This window comes from Buteo buteo, chromosome 1, assembly GCF_964188355.1.
Source record: "Buteo buteo chromosome 1, bButBut1.hap1.1, whole genome shotgun sequence".
NCBI classification, from domain to species: Eukaryota; Metazoa; Chordata; class Aves; order Accipitriformes; family Accipitridae; genus Buteo; species Buteo buteo.
Genome location: NC_134171.1, coordinates 1,821,077 through 1,840,449, shown reverse-complemented (window position 1 = coordinate 1,840,449; position 19,373 = coordinate 1,821,077). Strand labels below are relative to the sequence as shown.

Here is a 19,373-nt window from a genome sequence, read left to right as displayed (position 1 = left end):
ACATGCAAATACCACCGTGCCTCCCTTGAACTTCTCTCTTCTACACTCAGCACTTCCAAGTCCTCAACGTTTCCCCATAGGTCTTGCTTTCAGACCACTAATCTGGGGTCCACCAAGGCAGATGTGACTTTCCTTGGAGCTCCCACCTCTCCAGCCCCATTGGAGAGGAAGGGACTGTGGTGGCTCTCCGTTAGCTTTCTGAAGCGATGTCCCAGTAGTAGGCTGGGTTTTGCTCTGTCCGAGCTGCCCCACATCCCCAAGCCCTACCGACACTAGCATGGACGGTCAGGGTTGGACCACCCAATTCCAGGTCATTTTAAAGCACTTCCCACCTTGATATTTTCATACCCGTGGGTGAAACCACCCAGTCGCGATGCCTCAAAGCTTTTCTTTCTGTCTCTGGAAGAAAAATAAGAAAACAATAGGAAGAAAAGCTGCGTCAGAGCCAGGCAGATCGGAGTTAATCCTCCCTCAAAATGGATCCCGTCAGTGCCGGTGTACGTGAGAATTGCCTCTCCTGCACCTTTGCTGGGTACTCTCCCCGGCACAATGCTTCACTTTGTGTTTCAGCACAGAGAGAAATGGTGAAGTTGCTAATAATGGCACTAAAAGAAAATATGCTACATCTGTTATGGATAGCAGTACAAAATTAGCTGATCACACCTCTGACACCCAAGATGTCTTCACTTAAAATACTCGTTGGCTTACTTTACATAATTTGCTGATTATATTTGAAAGAAATACAATTTTGCAATTACTGTTCTTTCTGGTGTGCTATCTATGCATCATTTTCTTTTTATGTTTATATATTTCTCCTTCATTAGTGCAGTCTGAAGGGTGATTAGATCCCTTCAAACATTTTACAGAGGTTAAACGTTGATTAAGATTTAATTATTACTGTAAATAGCTTGGAATGACATATGGTGCAAAAACCTGACATATGTGCATTTGAATAAATGAAGTGCTATTTCCCATGATGCTTCAGTAGCTGTTTAACAGCTTTGCTGAAGGGTTATGTTGCACCTCATGTTAAGATTGCTTTGATGTTATATTTTGTTGGGTTTTTGCAGCTGAAAGCTAAGAACAGTTTTTCCAGTTTTTAAAAACATTGAATATTTTAAATACCTAAATTGTTTTGCACAAATTTTTGCTAATTTGTCTAACTAGGTTAAACATTTTCAAAAGCATTTCGATTTTAACGTGGGTTCCTAGCATTGTGTCAGCAACAGCATCAATTCAATGTATAGGATTTCTAAAAGTCTGGTCTTGCAAGGTGCCCTGTCCCGGTTGGGAGCCGGGATCTTTGTTTGCTGTGGGAACCGGGAGCACCACGGATCCCTCCCAGGGATGCAAAGGTTCGGAGTGATTTCAGAGCAAGGGAAAGCTTCTTGTGAAGCCAGCAGAAAGAAGAAATTAGGAAAGGGCTGGAGATTTTATGGAGACAGAGAAAGGGGTAGGTAGATTTTAGCTGTGATCCATCCCTGTTGGAGGATATCAAGCCCTGGTCCACGAGCTGAATGAGACTGTGCTGTCCCCTCGTGTCACCAGGCAGCCCTTGGCTTTGACGGGTCCCTATGGGTGCAAACCCCGGCTTCGGGGACAGGATTCCTTCTAGCACCATGCGAGGGGACCTTGGCTGCAGGAAAAGGAAGGAATGTCTTCTGGAAAATGATGGGTGGGATCCGTTTGATTACACTCTGTAATTCACTGAATATTGCAAGGCAGCGCGCGTGCATCATTTCATGTAATATAAGTCAATCCAAACAAGGTTGTTTTGAGACTTGAGCAGAGTAAAGCACATTAAAATGACATGGAAAAGGCATTGTATTATTTACATATTGTACTCCTCCACATTTATTTATTGATCCATCAAGCTCCTGCTGCAGCACAACAATGCAATACCAATTCTGATCTTGCCTCCTCTTTGATTTCACAGATTGAGACATCTCGGCTGGAGCCAGAAATCGCATTGGCCACTACCAGTAAGACTGTAGTCTACAATAAAGGACTGTAAGTGGAAGCGGACCATCTCAGCCCAGAAGATTTGGGGAGGGAAAGGGGGAAACTTGAGATCCTGACTGGGAAAAAGAAAATAACAACAAGAGAAAACAAATAATAGAGCTCAGCGATAGTAACGTATTACTGCTGCCAGTGAACTGGGAGTAAATTAACACTTGCAGAGAACTGACACCTCACACCAGTCAAAAAGATTAATATTAAAAGTTTTAAATTAGCAACAGGAGCAGCAACAAAAAAAATCACATTCAAACACTTTAAAGAACTAGCTAAAGAAGAATCTCAGAACTTAGTAGCACTGCATGGAGGGAAGTTTAACGGCGTGTTTACGTGGTTATACCTAACTACATGAAAGTAGGCTTCACTGAGCAAATTTTGTTTTCAATGCAAATTAAATTTCCACACTGATGCTGCACAAAAATAATTCCATAGAGATCAACAGGTGCATGAATGTGAAGCGCTTGATAGGGTGTTTGATAAGTGTCCTGTATTGGTTTCATGCCAATCCTGCCCCACGGATCATGCTCAAAAGCAGCCTTCCATGGTTCGGCGTGCAACGCTCCGTTAGCACAGCGAAGGTCATAGCCTGTGCGCTGTCCATGCCTCCCTCCTTCTTCTGCAGACGGTCCTGGTGGCATCCTGCCATTCATTGCACTTGCAAGACTTTGTGTCACAGAAGCCTACTGGTGGACACATCTGCAAGGGCTTTTGCCCGGGGTTCAAGATACTGGAAAGCCAACATGCCCACACGTTGAGTAGGAAGGGCTCTTACAGCAAAAATGCGATCGATCTGCTCTTTTCCTTTGCACGGACATGAAGGATGGGATTTGTCCCACCTAATGTAGACCCTCTAAAAGTAAGGTTGTTAAGCTAGCTAATTGGCTAAGCCACGCTTTGCTAAGCTAGTTGTCTAAGGACAGGCTATGCTTTAACTTTTGGTCAGCCCTTAAGTGGTCAGGCAGTTGGACTAGATGATCGTTGTAGGTCCCTTCCAACTGAATTCCTCTTCTTTTCTCTTCTCTTCTCTTCTCTTCTCTTCTCTTCTCTTCTCTTCTCTTCTCTTCTCTTCTCTTCTCTTCTCTTCTCTTCTCTTTTTTCTTCCTTCCTCTCCTCTCCTCTTCTCTTCCTCTTCCTCTTCCTATTCCTCTTCCTTTTCTTCTTCCTCTTCTTCTCTATTTTTGCCAACGCTTTCAGCCAGCAAAGCCAATGCTGCCCAAAGCCTTGTGCTAGTGTAGAGGAGGACCCAAAGCAGAAACCAGTGGGCAGGACGGCTTCACCTGGCAGCCGTGCCAAGCTGATGGCTTCATGAGACTGCAACCTCAGAGGGGGGGAACTGCCCTCTGGAGATGGCTGTCTTGTCTGTCTGTCTCTTCAAGTGTTCCAGTTTGGGGTGCTTAAATTGAAGTGGGGCCAGTCCCCTCAGCACTGCACCGAATCCTGCTCTCACATGGGTTTGGGACCATAATTTGGCTTTCTGGTATCTTGTACCCAAGAGTAAACCCCGAGTGACTCCCTGAGGACCAGAGGAGTTAATGCACATTTTGAACATGGTCACCAGCAGAAGACTGTGCCAACAGTGAGATCTGCCTCTGGGATCGTTGTAGGGATGGAGCTGTGGTGGTGATGGGCATGGCCGAACGCACATGCTGTCATCCTTCAAATGCCAATTTGTTGGGGGTTTTGGGGAGGGTGGGGGGAGCAGGGGAAACCAAATCGCCACTGACGCAGAATGTATTCGAAGGATTTATTGCAATGCCTGAAATCAGGAGGCCTGAGCCCCGCCGTGTGCTCCTCCAGCGTTGGCTGCTCTTGCTCCCTGCTGGAGTCAGACCTGGAATGGTCTGGACTCCAGTAGGAACTGGAGTCATGCAACGGTTGGGCCAGCTCAGGAAGACTGGTTCTGTCCCTGTGCTGGTGTAAATCAGAAATAATTGCACAAAACAAATCAATTTTGTGGATTTCCATGCCAGTGTGCAGGGGAGGAGAGGCCGGCTCCAGGCTCTCCATAGCTGCTGTGGATGGGTCAGCTCCTGGTCCCTGGCGCTGATGGAAATGCAGAGTCGGTCCAGTTATACTCATGGAGCTATTCTGGATTTACACCAGGGGAAGGGACAGCTGGATTTGACCCAGTAGAGTTCTTCTAATGCACTAGATGAGATGAATGTACATTCCGAAGGAAGCGAGGCCACCCCATCCACTCCAGGTGGGATTTGGAGAGGCTGCACAGAGGTGGCATCTGTCCTATGGACGTTTTCATGGGCATCTGTCCTTTGGGCAGCACAGCGCAGAATCAGGCCCTGTATTTTGCCCTGGGAACAATTAACTCCCCGCAGTGGTGAAAGAGGGGAGCAGAGATACTTGCAATCAACTTGCTGATGGAAACCGCAGCGCCAAGGCTTCGGAGAGCCTTGGGATGAGCTATGTGCCTGAAAAAGGGCCCTTTCCAGTGCTGCAGGGTGTGGGAGGAGGTGAGGACCGCTGTCGGATGCTGGGGGTACAGGTACCCCCTTGCACACACATCCACATGTGCGTGCAGCAGGGAGAAAGCTACTCTGAGCCTAAAACTTCACTTGACGGCTCCGCCGAGCCCGCAGAAGTTAGGAGCCAAGTCGCATCGTTTTGCACAGAGGCACAACTTGCCTTCTTCCTCCTCCTGAATGGAAATGCGAGGCTGAGACAGAAACAGCCTCTTGTGTTGACAGGGAGAAGCCTCCTGGCTCCGGTGTCTGTCTGGGTGGATCATTTCCCCTTCCCCGATGGGTTTTGTCGCTGCCTGAACCATTCTGCTGCAAAGCTTGTTCATCCCAAGGGGTTTCTTTTTTTTTGCGGGGGGGGGGCGGGCAGGGAAGGGGAGAAGCAATGGAGACTGCACTTAACCCTGAGGTTTCAGAGAGGTGGAGCAAGGAGGGACACGGTGATTTGGTTTTGCATCGTGATCACCGATCAAAGATTTCGGTGGCTGTGAGCTCCGGCTACCTGCCGGGCCCACAGATGGAGTGAGGAATTTGCAGCGGAAGAAAGGAGTCAGGGCTTTGCTTGCTGTATTTCTTTAGGAGACACCCAAGGAAAAGCATGGATTAAGCAAGTTCTGCCTCGGGAAAAGAGCCAAGTCCCAATTTTCTCCATGATGGGAAGCAAGTATGGGTGCTTTCCCTGCACACACATCACCTGCAGAGTTTTGGCTGCGCAGGTCGTTAATTAGCAGGGGATGCTCATCACGTTAATCCAGTGATGCTCAGTAAGAACTGTGTTGGTTTGGAGGAGAACAGACTTAGCGCTTATTAAGCCACGCGGCTCCTGTGAATCACAAGGGCCTGATCCTGCTCGAGGGGGTGAGGACCAGCTTGAGGGATGTCAGAGGAGCCACGCTGCGAGATTATGGCTCGGCTTGAAAGCAGCTGCACAGTCGAACAAGTGACAATCAAACGGTCTAAATGAGTCTGGATTTATCGTCTTCCCGTACAAACCCCGTCAAACTTGTTTCACTTTATGTGTCATGAAAATGGGTCTCAGTCAACTCGGCAGAGTTTGTGCTGAGAAATAAATACATTCCGGGGTCCTGAGTCAGGCGTTTGCCGGTGTTTATCTCTACGAGCCGATCGCAGCCTCTGGCAGGTTGGCAACAACATTTGCTTTCAAATTTTCTTCAAATGCAACTCAAAATGTTGTGCCCCCCCCCCCACAAAGCACTGGGAAGATGCTCCTGCTTGGAGCTGGGAAGGGAGACCCACCACCTCCCGGGGTCCAGTTCCCTTTTCTAACCTCTTCTGAAAGCATCTGCAGGTCTTGTGTTGCGAGGTAGCGCTTGCATCAGCGATACCCGTGAGGTTGAAGACCCAAGGACTTGACCCCGCATCTCCCAAACCCATGTGCGTCCCCTTCCTCTGGCAGTGAAGATGATGCAGACCCATCTCTGCTGCCTTCCCCTCGTTGTCCCCTGGCTTGGTGGCGAGCAGGATGAGGTGTAGGTATGAGGATCACGTTTTGGTGCCCCCATGGTCCCAAATCTTGGGAAAAATGAGACCACGGTGTCCCCACGCTGAGACACTGAAGGCAGCTGATGCGGTTCAGCTTTTGAGCCACCACCATCCCAACGCAGGGGTGTTGAGATGAATTTTTATTTAAGAGCAGCAGAATGGCTCAGCAGACACAAACCTCACCCTTATGGATCTTAAAAGACCGTTTCACGCGCAGGCAGCTCAAGGTTGGGGTCCCTCGTGCAGCGGTGCCGGCGCCGGCTCAGCATGGTTACTGCCATCCATGGTGGGACCGCCGGCGAGCACCAAAATACCACGCTCAACTCTTCCTACAGCGTTAGAAAGTAAAAGCATGGAGCTGGGAAAGTGGTAGCACATTAGTACTGTTTATTAGGACAGCAAATTGTGCCAGAAAAGACTACACACAACAGCTAATGATAACATTGTGCACATTCACTTAATAGCTAATTAATCTCTTTGACTTTCCTAATGTACAAAAAGGAGCCTTCGGTTTGCGAGAACAACCCAACCATTTGCATTTCTTATCTCCTATAATTGGGGAAGTGGAAGAAATGGGGAGCGAAAAACCCACCACACACATCAAGTTGTTCACCTCAGCAGATAATAATAATGAGATGATCATCTCCTGTAGTATTTAATTAGAAATGTCGCAGTTAATTGATTTCTTGGATATGTTAATTAAGAAATAATGAGGACCAGGTTGCAGCAAAAGGTGCCAGCAAGAAGTTTTGAGTCCCTCCTGGAAGATGTGTCTGTTGGCTGCTCCCCGAGCCGGCTGGGGGACAACCCCGGGGATGTATCACCCGTGTCCTGAACCCACCTTTAAGCTTGGGCGCAGCTCAGCTCCTTCCATTTTTGCTCGTTGCTCATTTTTCTCCATCCCTGCCTGTGGACAGACGCCCAGGTCCCGGCAGGACAGGCAGCAAGGTCACAACGTTTTCTGCCCGTGCCAGCGCCGCGCATCGTTGGGATGCGGGATGACCCGGCAGATGCTGGACCCTGCCACCCTGGGACAAGCGATGCCGGTCGATCTCAGGGTTAATACCGATGCCACGGAGCCAAAACATGTAGGTGTGTGTCACCCCCCCTGGACCGCTTTGGTCGGCTCCCCTGGAAGGGCTGTGATGGAGATCCGGAGCCTGGGATGCCCTTCAGTCGCGTGGGGGGGGGAGCGCGGGGGCTGCCGGTGTCTTGCGGCGAGACCCCGACAGCCTTTGAGCGAAGGTTTTTGGGGTACAAATAAGCTCACCCGAGAAGCCGGCCTGGCTCCGAGAGCGTTCCCGGTGTCGGGTGTGCAGATGGCAGAGGCTTGAAGTGGTCCTAGCAGTGGTAGATACCCCCAGCCCCGGGAATCTCCCCGGGTCGCTTTAGGAAACGTCCACTTTTGGGGGTTTTTTCCCTTTTTTTTATGGCTTATTTTGTCACCCGACATCCTCAGCTGCCCCTTCTCACGCACCCGATCTGAATGCACCTTATAACCGCGTTATGGCAAGTCCCTTGGGACGCAGCGGAGGAGGAGGGGGGCGGTGGGGTTGTTGTTGCCCGCCGGCACCGGCATGTCTTCCAGCGGTCCCTTCGGCGGACCTCCGCGGGCGTACGGACCTCCGCCGCCCTGCCGCGCGCCCCGGCTCTTTTTAACCTTCTCGATCAAGTTACCGACCGCGACACTTTGTGTAACACTCGGGCCCGTCTGGAATAAAAGCGTTTAAAGACTCGGCGGTGTGGTCCAACCTCCCTGCGCCCGTTTGACGTGGAGGGTGAGGCGGGTGTCGGGGTTTAAAGGTCTCGTCAGAAAAGACGAGTTTCTTACGGGCTGGTTTTACAAGGGAGGAGCTGCTGGGGATGGGGCTTTTCCCTGCAGCAGGACGGGACGCGGGGAGGGGGCTTTCCCAACAGCAGGGATTATTATATTTGTGTGTGTGTGTTCATATATGATATTATATATAATTATAATTGCTTATATATCATAAAATATATATGCAAATATATATTATAAAATACATAATTATATATAATAAACATTATAAAATACAATATATATGCACAAATATGTGTATATATTGTGTGTATATATACAATTAAAATATATATAATTATATATAAAATATACATTATAAAATACAATATATACACACATTATATACACATATACATGTGTATATAGTGTGTGTGTGTATATGTGTGTATATATGGTATATCTTATATATAATTATTATATTTGTGTGTATATATATTTTAATATTTTTTATATATATATAATTATTTTAAGTGTCCTTTCTCCCAAACTCCAGCAAGACGTGGGAAGGATGCCCGACCTTTGTCCCCCGAGACCCCCCACCCAAGTCCCTCATTGCCGGTGGGTCCCAGGAGGTCCCTTTGCCAGCCCCGTGTCTCGGGGGATATTCCCAGGGGAAGGCGGGAGGGAAGCAGAGCTGTTTGGAACCTCTCCCCGACCGACATTCAATCCCCGGCGCAGGTGTGAAGTTGCCGGCCCCGAAGCCGCCGCATACCTCTCATACCTGCGGCCACCCCGGCGGTGGCCCCGCTCCGCTGGGGACCCCCGAGGGAGACCCCCATCCTCACGGCCATCCTCACCCTCCCCAGCGCCCACCACGCTGCGGCCACCGACTCTCCTGGCTCCATCGCTCCCGTGGGACCCAGCCCTCCCCGTCCCCGCGGCCGTTCGGCCGGCAATGCGAGAGGGGGACGGTCCCCTTGTTGTTGTCGTCCCCCCCTCCACCGAGGCAACCAGTCGGGTTTCCAGCGCATTTTGCTTTTTTATTACCACGCAGTAACACACACTACAGCTGCTGACTACCTATGACGGGGAACGCACGCACACAGGCACAAAAATAAAAGAATAAATTAAAATAAAGCAGTGTAAAAAAAAAAAAAAAAGGACGGAGAAAAGGAGGGAGGTGAAAAAAAAAAGCGAAAAATAACAATAAAAAGGAAAATGAAAACGGGGTTGGGTACACTGAGCTTCTAGGTAGGACGTTTTTATTTGATCTCATGGCTGACGGACGGCTTCCAGCGCGGAGGAGGATGCGCGGTCGCGTCCCCGGGGCCGCGGGCGCCCTGGCAGCCTCCTCTTCCTCCTCGGCTCGGCGGCGGGAGCTTCCCGAAAAGCACCTCCGAGGGATACCCCGGGTGACTGGAGGGGGGGGGGGACACACACGGGGTGTGGGTCCCCGGTCAAGGCCGGGCACCCCGGAGGAAAGGCGGCGGTTTGGGTGACGTCCCTAGAGTTTGTTCGGTGATGCCGCCTGTGTCCCCCCTTCCTCCCCCGGGTTCCTCTCCATGGTGGCTGCACCAGGAGCCTGTCCCTGCCTTAGTCGTTGGAGGTGACGTCGATGTCTTCTCCGCTCGACTGCTTGGTGGCGAGGCGCCATCGGTTGATGTGGTGGGAACCTTTCTTCTTCTGATCCGAATCGGGGCCTTCCTCCTCCAGCTTCTGCCGTTTGTATTTCGTCCGCCTGTTCTGGAACCAGACTTTTACCTGGGCAAGAAGGAGAGACGGGTGCTCGCGGGGGGGGTCCCGGCACGGCCGGCCCCGGCGAGGGACGGCGCTGCAACCGGGCAGCAAGCTCAGTTTTCCTCGGACACCGGTAAAAAAGAAGTCCCTGTCCCTCCAGGAGCGCTCCCACCACCACCCTGCCCTGCCTCAGTTTCCCCTCTGCCTGCAGCAAGGTGGGATGGGGGGGACACAAACGTGGCACATTGCAGGATGCGGGGTGCTGCCGCCTCTCAGCTCCGCTTCACCGCGCATCCCAGCCTTGGAGAAACCCAAGACGGGTGAAGGACGCTCAATCCCACCTCAGACACGGGGCCAGCAGGCACACGGGACCCTCCTTACAGCAGCGCAACCCCGGTGCCCGTCACCCCGGCATCTGGGCTGCGCGCAGCGGTGAGGTCTGCGACGGCCACGTGGGAGGACACGCGGAGCCATCCCCACACCTCCAGCGTGGACCTGTGTCCAGGGCCAGGGTGGCATCGTTACGCTTGGGCTAACCTGTATATAACCAGGTAGCTATTTCTAGATAGATTATAATTACAATTATTGATAATTAATTTACCACATTGAGGTTTCAGGAAACCTTTTCCACCGTAATGGTGGTCAAACGCTGTCCCAGGAGAGGCAGCGGGGTCTCCATCCTTGGAGATGACGCCCTCCTCGCCCGCCTGAGACCCTGAGCATCCTTCTCCGACCCCGCACGCCCTCGATGCCAGCGCCGGGAGCACGGCCCGTGGCGGGGGCTGGACACGGCACCACGGACACGGCGGTCGGTTTGGGATGCTGAAAGCACCCAGGCGGTCGGTGGTGTGGGATGCCGTGCAGCCGGGGATGCGGGATGCTGCAGCGAGGGATGCGGGATGCTGCAGCGAGGGATGCGGGATGCCAGAGGCAGCAGTGCAGGATGCTGCATCCGGGGATGCACGATGCTGCAGGCAGCGGTGCAAGGTTGTCACAGACGGGATGCGGGATGCTGCAGGCAGCGGTGCGGGATGCTGCAGATGGGATGCGGGATGCTGCAGACGGGATGCAGGATGCTGCAGATGGGATGCGGGATGCTGCAGGCAGCGGTGCAGGATGCTGCCCGGCTTCCCAGGCCCCGCAAGACACTAGGTGCCGCTGCTCGGCCGCCGCTGCCAGCTCGCCACCGGCCAGGCTGAAGCCTTTACCCGCACCTCATCCCCCATCACCCCTTTTCCCCCCTTCTCCTTCAGCATTAATTGCAGGCAACGCTTGCTTGCCGCTCTGGAGCCTTCCGCAGTGAGGCGAAGGCCAGCGTTCATACCTCGCCGCATTCCCCAGGTGAGCCAAACCCTTGCCGGGTGCCGCGCAGCCAGCACAGTACGAGCCCTTGACTTCAAGGCATGCTTAGTCTATTGAAACAGCTGCTTTATGGCACCGGTATATATTATAAACCTCCCCCCCCACACCGCCCTGGACTCAAACCATTTGCTTTCCTAGCTTTGGGGCATTTCTGGAACAATACGGAGCTGGCGCCTTTCATTCAACGACTGCAAAGCACTTTGCAAACTTTAATTAAAGCTCTCAGCCCTCTGGGAGCAGGGAAGTTGCCTTATCCCTAAATTATAGAAGGGGAAACTAAGGCATAAAGCAATTAAGATGCTTGAGTGAGGCTCTGTGGAAATCAGGGGTGGGTGTGAAGCGGCTCCCGCAAGTAAAGCCTTTCCTCTCCAGCTCTGTTCAGCTCGGAGAAACCCAGCCGGGTACGGCCGCCTCCTGCGGGATGAGGCTCCCCTGCGCTTCCCGACTGTTTCGGCTGCGGGAACGGGGATGTTTCCAGGCTGGATGGGCTCCCTGACCCCTCCGATCCTGTATCCCTCGCTCCAACAGGCCAGAAGCCACAATGAGAGAAGTGTGAGAACCTCACAGTGGGCAACTGGGGGATAAGCTGCCCCCTACGATGCCTCATCCTGACTCCAAGAGTAATTGGTTTAAACCCCCAAGCTCAGGGGGTTTTATCCCTTCCCAAACCCTCGCCGCATTAACCGTTGTCATGCCGGGTGTTTGTGCATCCGACCGGTGTGATGCTCCCGGGGTCCCGGCCGTTCCCCGGGACTGGCCCTGCTCTCCAGGGTCACCACCGTCCCCGTGCTCCTGCTGCGGGATGGGGACGGTCCCCAGACGGCTCCTGCATCCCGGTCCTGCCTCTGTAACACAGCTCCCATCCACTGCTTTCACCTGCAGGCGCGATGCGCTCCCACCCGTGCAACACCCCGCGGGCCATCCCCTCCACCGAGAAATCACGCTCTGCTTCGGGGATGCCGACAGCACCCACAGAATCCGCTCTGGCCGAAAGGTGACGTTGCCGTCACCAAACTGGGGACAATTAACAGCCGGTGGCTTCATGTGCAGCTCCCCTGGACGATGACCCAAACCCTGCCGAGGGCTGAGAGCACGGGGATGGGTCTGGATGGTGACCGAGAGGGACCAGCCCCGTCATCGCTCGGGGCCAGACACGGTGACACCGCTTGTGCCGTGCTGTCACCCGAATGTGCCACCACCCCGAAGGGCAGCAGAGCTCCCCAAGCTGCACCCTCGCCTACAACTGCAGTCCCAGCTGGGACTCTTCTTCTGAAAACACCCCAAAACTTTTAAGAGCTTGGTTTTGGGGACAGTCCTTGGAGGGGGGGACGACAGACCACTGCCAGCCCCAGGCTTTGCAGTGCGGCTGCTCTCCGGCTGTATCTGGGACGCGCATCTTTCTCCTCCCTTAACTCCCAGGCATTTGCTCGGTTAATTATTACCGCTGCTGCCAGAGCGGCTTCGATGCCCGGCTGCCCCGACCCACTGGCCAGGGCTGCTGCGGATGCTGGGCTCTACGGCATCTCCATCATCTCCTGGCAGGAGCCAGGGTGAGGCCTTTCCTTTGGGAAGACAGGTTGGAGACCCCCGAGTGGGGCTGTTGGCACCACGTGCTGCGGGGGATGGAGAGGCTCTGCCCGGACGGCCAGGTTGCGTCGTGCAAAATTAACTCAGGGAAGTTCTTCCCCAGCCCAGCGCGCTTCCCTCGGGGAGGTGAAGCGACCCAACGCCACCGGCGATGGGCACGGCAGCGTGACCGCCCGTGTTGGCCAGCCCGGCACGACCGCAGCACGCAGCATGGTACCCCCCTCTCCTCCTCCTCCTCCTCCCCGCTCCCCAACTACCCGGCACACGAATCCCACCCCCGGCACGCCAGCCCCGGTGCACCCACGCTGCCTGGCACCCCCGCGGCACGACGACCATCGTCGGGCTCGTTACACCATCCGGCTCACACGCACCGAGTCGTGTCCCGTCCCCCCCCCGCGTCATCCCAACACGCAGGGCTCCTCTCGCACAGGCCACCCTGCATCCCCCCCCAGCCCCCCCCCCAGCCATCCCTACGCATCTTCCAGCCTCATCCCACTTATTGAACACTTGGCGTTTCCTTCGGGACCCTGTGCTGCTGCTGGATTTTCTCCTGTTCCCTTTTTTGTCGTTGTTGTTGTTGTTGTTGTTGCATGGGCCTGTCTTATCCCAGACTAATACAGCTCCTTGGTAGGAGAAATGGTGAGAAGGGGTTAAACACCTCCGCCCTTCCCCACCCTATATCCCAAGGCATTTCCTGATGCCGGGCAGGTATCCGTACCCTTTTCACCTTCCCCCTGGGCTGCTCCAGGTGTTGCTCCCCGGCTGCGGGACCCTGAGCGGGCACAGCCCAAAGGGCAAAACTCCCTTTTCCAGGAGGAAAAGCAGCTGGGCAATAGGGCCAGGCACAGTCAGAACCGGCAGCCCCTTCCCGGAGCAGCTAAATCCACTGGGAAATAATGAAACACATCCACCCGTGGGTTTGGACGTGGGGCTGGGTGTTTGCAGTGGGTGAAAACACACCTGTGTCACACTGGGAATGCGTGTCACCCAGGATGGGGGGTGGTTTTCCATGGGAGGTTTGTGTGCGTGTAGGATTCATCACTGGATATATAATAATAATACTAATAACAACAACAACAATAGTAATAATAATAATGCCTGCTTTTGGCACAGCCACCGGTCAGGCTGGCTCTCCCACCCTGCTAGTCCCAGTATTTGAAACCCATCCCATGTCACATCCCTCTGCCCATTGGAGTTATTTCCCTCCAGGTCATTAAAAGAAGATTATTTTTTTTAAAAAAGATTTTTTTTCTAAAGCTGCAAAGCCGAAAGGGAAAAAGTCTTCCCTGCCGCCCCGCGGGTCCCCCTGCCAACTGCTGCTGCCTTTGGGGACGCTTTGCCAACACTCGCTGCCATCCCCCCGTGCTGGGCCTGATGCTCTTTCCCCCCGGGAACCAGCCCCAGGCCCCCCCAAACACCTCCCGCCCTGACCCGCACTCGCTCCCTGCCCGCAGGTGATGAATTACCCTGCGCCGAGCGGCTGCAGCAGCTTTCCAAAAACATGGAAATACCATACTATAAAATAAGCTGCAGTGCATTAAAAAAAAAAAAAATTTTAAAAAATATCTATATTGCCTCTTGCCATTTCTAAATCTCCACTCGGATTTAGGGACAGATGCTTCTGCTTTTTCCCCAATAAATTGCATTATTGCATTCAGGCTCGGGGCAATGATGCAAAATCCGAGGGACTCGCTGAGCTCCCCCTCGGGCACTCCGCAGCTGCCCTTTCCGCCCGGACAAGTTGCTGTTTGTTCTTTGACCTTTCAGGGTTTGTTTGTTTTTTGGTTTTTTTTTTCCTTTAACATCATTTTCAGCCCGGAGAGGTGACAGAAGCAGCAAGGAAAGGACCCGAGCCCGGGTCCCAGCTACTGCCGTGCCCTGTGAGCTGCAGGCCTGGGGGGGGTCGGGATAGCATCAGCATCAGGATACAAACAGCCTCTGGATTTTGTGGGCTCGGTCCATCCTCTCCGATATCCAAACCTGCCGTTTCCCGCCGTCCCTGTGACATTTTCTTCCCGGTACCTTCCCTCTCGCAGAGCTGCATTTGGAGGTTTTTGCTTGGCAGAGCCTGGGCGAGGATGAGCCAGGCGGGTACCGGGAACACCCACGGCTCCAGCTTTATTTTCCAATTAAATTAAAGGATAAAAATTAAATTATTTCAGAATATAGGCCAAACTACCTAGCCAGAATTTGGAGAAAACTTTCTCCATCGACTCAGTTACTGAATATTATGGGAAATAGCGTACCTTCGCCCAGAGCGTTTGGGAATAGCTGTTAGCTAGGACACCGGGCTTGGACAGGCACAGAGATGCTCAGTCCCGACTCCCCTGTTTTCCCCGGGCACCCTACACTTTTCCATTCCCTTTGCTGCCCTACAGCCCTCCTGGGTCTCATCATTTTTAAGAGCCCGTGAAATGTCTTTTCTAAAAATCACAAAGTTGCAGCTGAAATAAATGCCCTTCGGCAGGCACCCGTCTTTGCACCCATCCTGACTTTCGGGCACGGCGGTGTTTGTGTACGGAACCAAAGCCGCACAACTGAGGCGCGTTTTTGCAGCTCTCCGGGGAAGGGTCTCACACTGCTGTTGTTTTTTTAAGTGGATTTTTAAAACCATATATTGCTCTTGGGAAAAACACCCCAAGCAAGTAAGAAATAACACCGGAAAACCACTCCGGAGCGTGGCACAACACATTCCCAACCTCAAACCCTGCTGGAGATGACCGTACCAACCGAACACTGTGGCAAAAAAAAAACCCCAACCAACCCCAAGCCCACGCGAACCCACACAGTTCGGCCGCCGTTTCCACGCGGGATTCCTGGACAAACCCAGCCAGCATTTGGCAGAGCGCAGCCCGAGCCCCGCGCGGGTTCGGCGTCGTCTCGGCCGCCCGACGCCGAGCCGCTCCCACCGGCGGAGGGGACGGACGGACGGACGGACGTCGGGACGGACGGCTGTGGGGAGGGCGAGCGGGTACCTGGGTCTCGGAGAGGCTGAGGCTGCTGGCCAGCTGCTTGCGTTCGGCGCCCACCACGTAGTGGTTCTTCTCGAAGGCTCGCTCCAGCCGCAGGAGCTGCGACGGCGAGAAGGCGGTGCGGATGCGCTTGGGTTTCCGGGCGAAGGGGCCGTGGAGGAGCAGGCTTTCCTGGGACACCTCGCTCCCTGCGGACAGAGAGCCCCGTTAGGGTCCCGCGCCGGCACCCCCCCCCCCAGCTCCCCCTTCTGTGGGACCAGGGTTGGGGGGGGGATGTTGGGGAGACCCGCTCGTCCTGTGACAGGGGAAGGATGGACCAGGGGGTCTTGGGGGGGGTCCTGGGCACCTTCCCTGCGGTCCCATGGTGGGGTGGGACAGGGGGAAGGGAAAGGAGAGAGAAGGAAAGAGGGAGAAGGGATGGATGGGGAGAGCAGGAGGAAGAGGAAGGAAAGAGAGGGAGAAGGAGGGAGGCAGGGGAAAAACAGAGAGAAAGAGAGAAAAAAGAAGATCAACAAGAGGAGGAAGCCTAAGAAAGTGACAGGGGAGGAAGAGACAGAAAGGGAGAAGCAAGAAAGAAAGAAAAGGAAGACAGAAAGACAAGAAGGAAAAGAAAGAGTGACAGGGAGAAGGAAAGTGAGAGAGGAGGGAAGTGAGAAAGAAAGAAAGAAAAAAGAAAGAAGGAAGGGAGAGAGGGAGGGAGGAAATAAAGAGAGGCAGAAAAGGCAGGAAGAATGAAAGAACGAAAGAAAAGAAAAAGAAAGAAAAGGCCAGAAAGGGAGACAGCTCGGAGGCCGGGCAGGTGGAAGGGCCGGGGGCGGCGCAGGCAGCGGAGCCGGGGGGCGGCGGGGGGAGCGGGGCCGGAGCGGGCAGCCCCGCTCCCGGGACGGGACCGGGACAGGGATCGGGGCACGGGGGGGGCCGGGCCGGTGCCCCCGGGAGCCGCCGCAATCTCCGGCGGAGCTGCCGGAGCCCGGCGAGGGGTTGGTGGGGAACGGCTGGATAAGGCGGGGAGCTGATACCCCAGGTTGGGAACACTTCTGGGGGCTTCGGGGGGGACAGCGAGGGGCCGGGGAGGGAGAGGAGAGGGAAAGAGAGGAGAGGAGAGGAGAGGAGAGGAGAGGAGAGGAGAGGAGAGGAGAGGAGAGGAGAGGAGAGGAGAGGAGAGGAGAGGAGAGGAGAGGAGAGGAGAGGAGAGGAGAGGAGAGGAGAGGAGAGGAGAGGAGAGGAGAGGAGAGGAAAGGAAAGGAAAGGAAAGGAAAGGAAAGGAAAGGAAAGGAAAGGAAAGGAAAGGAAAGGAAAGGAAAGGAAAGGAAAAAGGAAAAGACAGACAGAACGGAATAGAAAGAGGAACTAAGAAAGGGAGAGACAGAAAAGGAGATAAAGGAAAGGTAAAGGAAAGGGAGACAGAGTCAGAGAAGAAGAAAGATGGAAAAGAAAGAGAAAGAAAGAAGGAAAGAAAGAAGGAAAGAAAGAAGGAAAGAAAGAAGGAAAGAAAGAAGGAAAGAAAGAAGGAAGGAAAGAAAGAAGGAAAGAAAGAAGGAAAGAAAGAAAGAAGGAAAGAAAGAAGGAAAGAAAGAAGGCAAGAAAGAAGGAAAGAAAGAAGGAAAGAAAGAAGGAAAGAAAGAAGGAAGGAAAGAAAGAAGGAAAGAAAGAAGGAAAGAAAGAAAGAAGGAAAGAAAGAAAGAAGGAAAGAAAGAAAGAAGGAAAGAAAGAAAGAAGGAAAGAAAGAAGGAAGGAAAGAAAGAAGGAAGGAAAGAAAGAAGGAAGGAAAGAAAGAAAGAAAGAAGGAGAGAAAAAGAAGGGAGAGAGAGACAAGCTGTAAGATCGAACAAAATCTCGCTGGCCAGCCGAGATCCACCGCAATCTTCTCCTTCGTTCCCGAGAAGGAGAAACCCAAACTCCCGGCTCCGCCGGCCGCGGGGCCCCGCAGGGAGGCGGCAGCGCCGGTCCCGTCCCCGGGAGCCCCGCGATGCCCGGCCGGGACCCCCGCTCCGGCCGAGGCGGAGCTGCCGAGGGGCTGCCCCGGCCCCCGCCCGCCCACCGGCACCGGTACCGGCCCCGGCACCGGGGCCGCCGCACTCCGGCTCCGGGGCTGCGGGAGCGCCCCGGGCTTTGCAAAAAAAGGCACTCCGACACCGGGGGTGCAACGGCACTGAGCACCGGGGGGTGCAACGGCACTGAGCACCGGGGGGTGCAAACTCACCCCGACACCGGTGTGCAAAGGAGTGTGCAAACGCACTCGGCACCGGTGGGCAAAGGCACGAGACACCGGGTGTGCAAAGGCGCCGAGCACCGGGGGGTGCAAAGGCACGAGGTACCGGGTGTGCAAACGCACTCCAGCACCGGGGGGTGAAAACGCACTAGACCCCGCGTGTGCACTTGCCCTCTGACACCAGGTGTGCAAACGCACCGAGCACCGGGGGGGTGCAAACCCCCCCCCCCCGGAGCACACCGGCCGTGCGTGCAGGCACCGCAGCAACAGGTTTTTTTTGCCCCCGGGACCCCCTCGGCCCCGCCGCTTAAGGGTTCCCACGTCCCCCCGTGTCCCCCCCGTGTCCCGGGAGCGGCGGGTGGGCGATGGCCCCCTCTCACCTTGGAAGCGGTGCCCGAAGAAGCGGTTCCGCAGCACCCAGGGATAGAAGTTGAGCGGGTCGCGGTGTTGCGGCCCGAAAAAAGAATGGGGGGGGGGCAGCCCCGACCCCCCCAACTGATGGGGCCCGACGGGTAACCCCGGGTGCCCCACGGCCTCGGGAAAAACGAGCTCGGTGCTGCCGTAGAGGGCTCGACCGGCGGCTGCTGCTCCCTGGAAACCGGGGGGGAAAGCGGCGGCGGCGGCGGCGGCGGCGGCGTCGGCGGGTCCGGGGTAACCGAGGGCGGCGGGACGCGGGGGGTCCTCGGGGCTGAGGTGGGTGTCCTTGCCCACCAGGGACTCGATGGTGAAGCAGCGCTTCGCAGACGGCTGGAACATGGTTTGGAGCCGGGAAAAGGGCGGGGAGGGGTTGGGGAGGGAAAGGGGAGGGAGGGGGGGGGTTTGGGGGGGGGGGGGCCCGGAGCGGGGTTGTTCCTCCCGGGTGTGCGCTTCTTTCCTTCTGTGTGTGTGTCTGTGCGAGAAACACCCCCCCCCCCGACACGCACACACGCCCCGTCGCCCACCCGCGGGCGCCCACGCAACCCGCAAAAGCCCCGGGCAGCCGGTACAAATACGGCCGGTACCTGGCGGGGCTGGGAGGAGGGGGCGGCTTCACCTGCTCGGGTCGGGGCCGGGGGTCGGGGTGGGGTGGGGGGGGGTAAAGGGGGGTGATGGGGGGGGTGGGAGGCAGGGGGAGGGAGGGAGCGCCCGAAAAACTGGACTGGAGCAGCTCCCGCAGGCGCGTCGCGAAGTTGTGGTAGAGGGGCTCCGGCTGCGGGGTGGGTTTTTTTTTTTTTCTTCTTCTTTAAAAAAAAAAAAAAATTAAAGAAAAAGAATCATCTTAAAAAAAAATCTTTTTTTTTTTCTTTCCCCTCTTTTTTTTTTTTTTTTTGGTCCTTTTTTTCGCTTTTTAGATTTAAAAAACCCAATAATAAAGAAATGTCTATCTATCGATATATATAGCCCGGCGGCCGTTTGTAACTCCGCGGCTCGGGTTGCTGCCGGCCGGGTGGGAGGGAGGGAGGGAGGTGAAGCCCTCCCCCGCGCCCCACCGCGGCTCCCCGCCTCCCGCGCAAGCTCCGCTCCCCTCCGCGTAACCCCCCCCCCTCTCCAAAGGCAGGACCTTCCCCCCCACCGCCACCCCCGGACAAAAGCCCGCTCTTCCCACGGGTCCGATCCTGCGCTGGGAATAAAAAAAAATAAAAATTAAATAAATTAAAAAAAAAAAACCCAAACAACCCAATAACTCGCGGATTTGGCTGGTTTTACGCCGGCGCGGATCTTGGGGGGGGGATGCGCGGGGTGCGCAGCCCCTCCGCGGGCCAGTCCCGAGT

General features: G+C 54.7%; 2 protein-coding genes across 4 annotated transcripts in view; one reads left to right on the top strand and one right to left on the bottom strand.

Moving 5' to 3' along the window:
* The window catches only part of SFXN5 (sideroflexin 5), a 102,925-nt gene extending 99,249 nt beyond the window's left edge, over nt 1-3,676 (top strand). For all 3 annotated transcript variants that reach the window (XM_075040441.1, XM_075040451.1, XM_075040460.1), the window contains exon 14: nt 1,937-3,676. In XM_075040441.1, coding sequence (XP_074896542.1) covers nt 1,937-2,014 — 78 coding nt within the window. In that variant the 3' untranslated portion in view covers nt 2,015-3,676. The remainder of the gene's footprint in view (nt 1-1,936) is intronic.
* Nucleotides 3,677-9,345: 5,669 nt separating this feature from the next.
* EMX1 (empty spiracles homeobox 1) lies at nt 9,346-18,378 on the bottom strand. Its single transcript, XM_075040427.1, has 3 exons — nt 18,003-18,378; nt 15,414-15,598; nt 9,346-9,513 (listed from the first exon to the last, which is right to left on the bottom strand). The coding sequence occupies exons 1-3, from the start codon at nt 18,376-18,378 to the stop codon at nt 9,346-9,348; spliced, it is 729 nt and encodes a 242-aa protein (XP_074896528.1).
* Between the last annotated feature and the right edge of the window lie 995 nt (nt 18,379-19,373).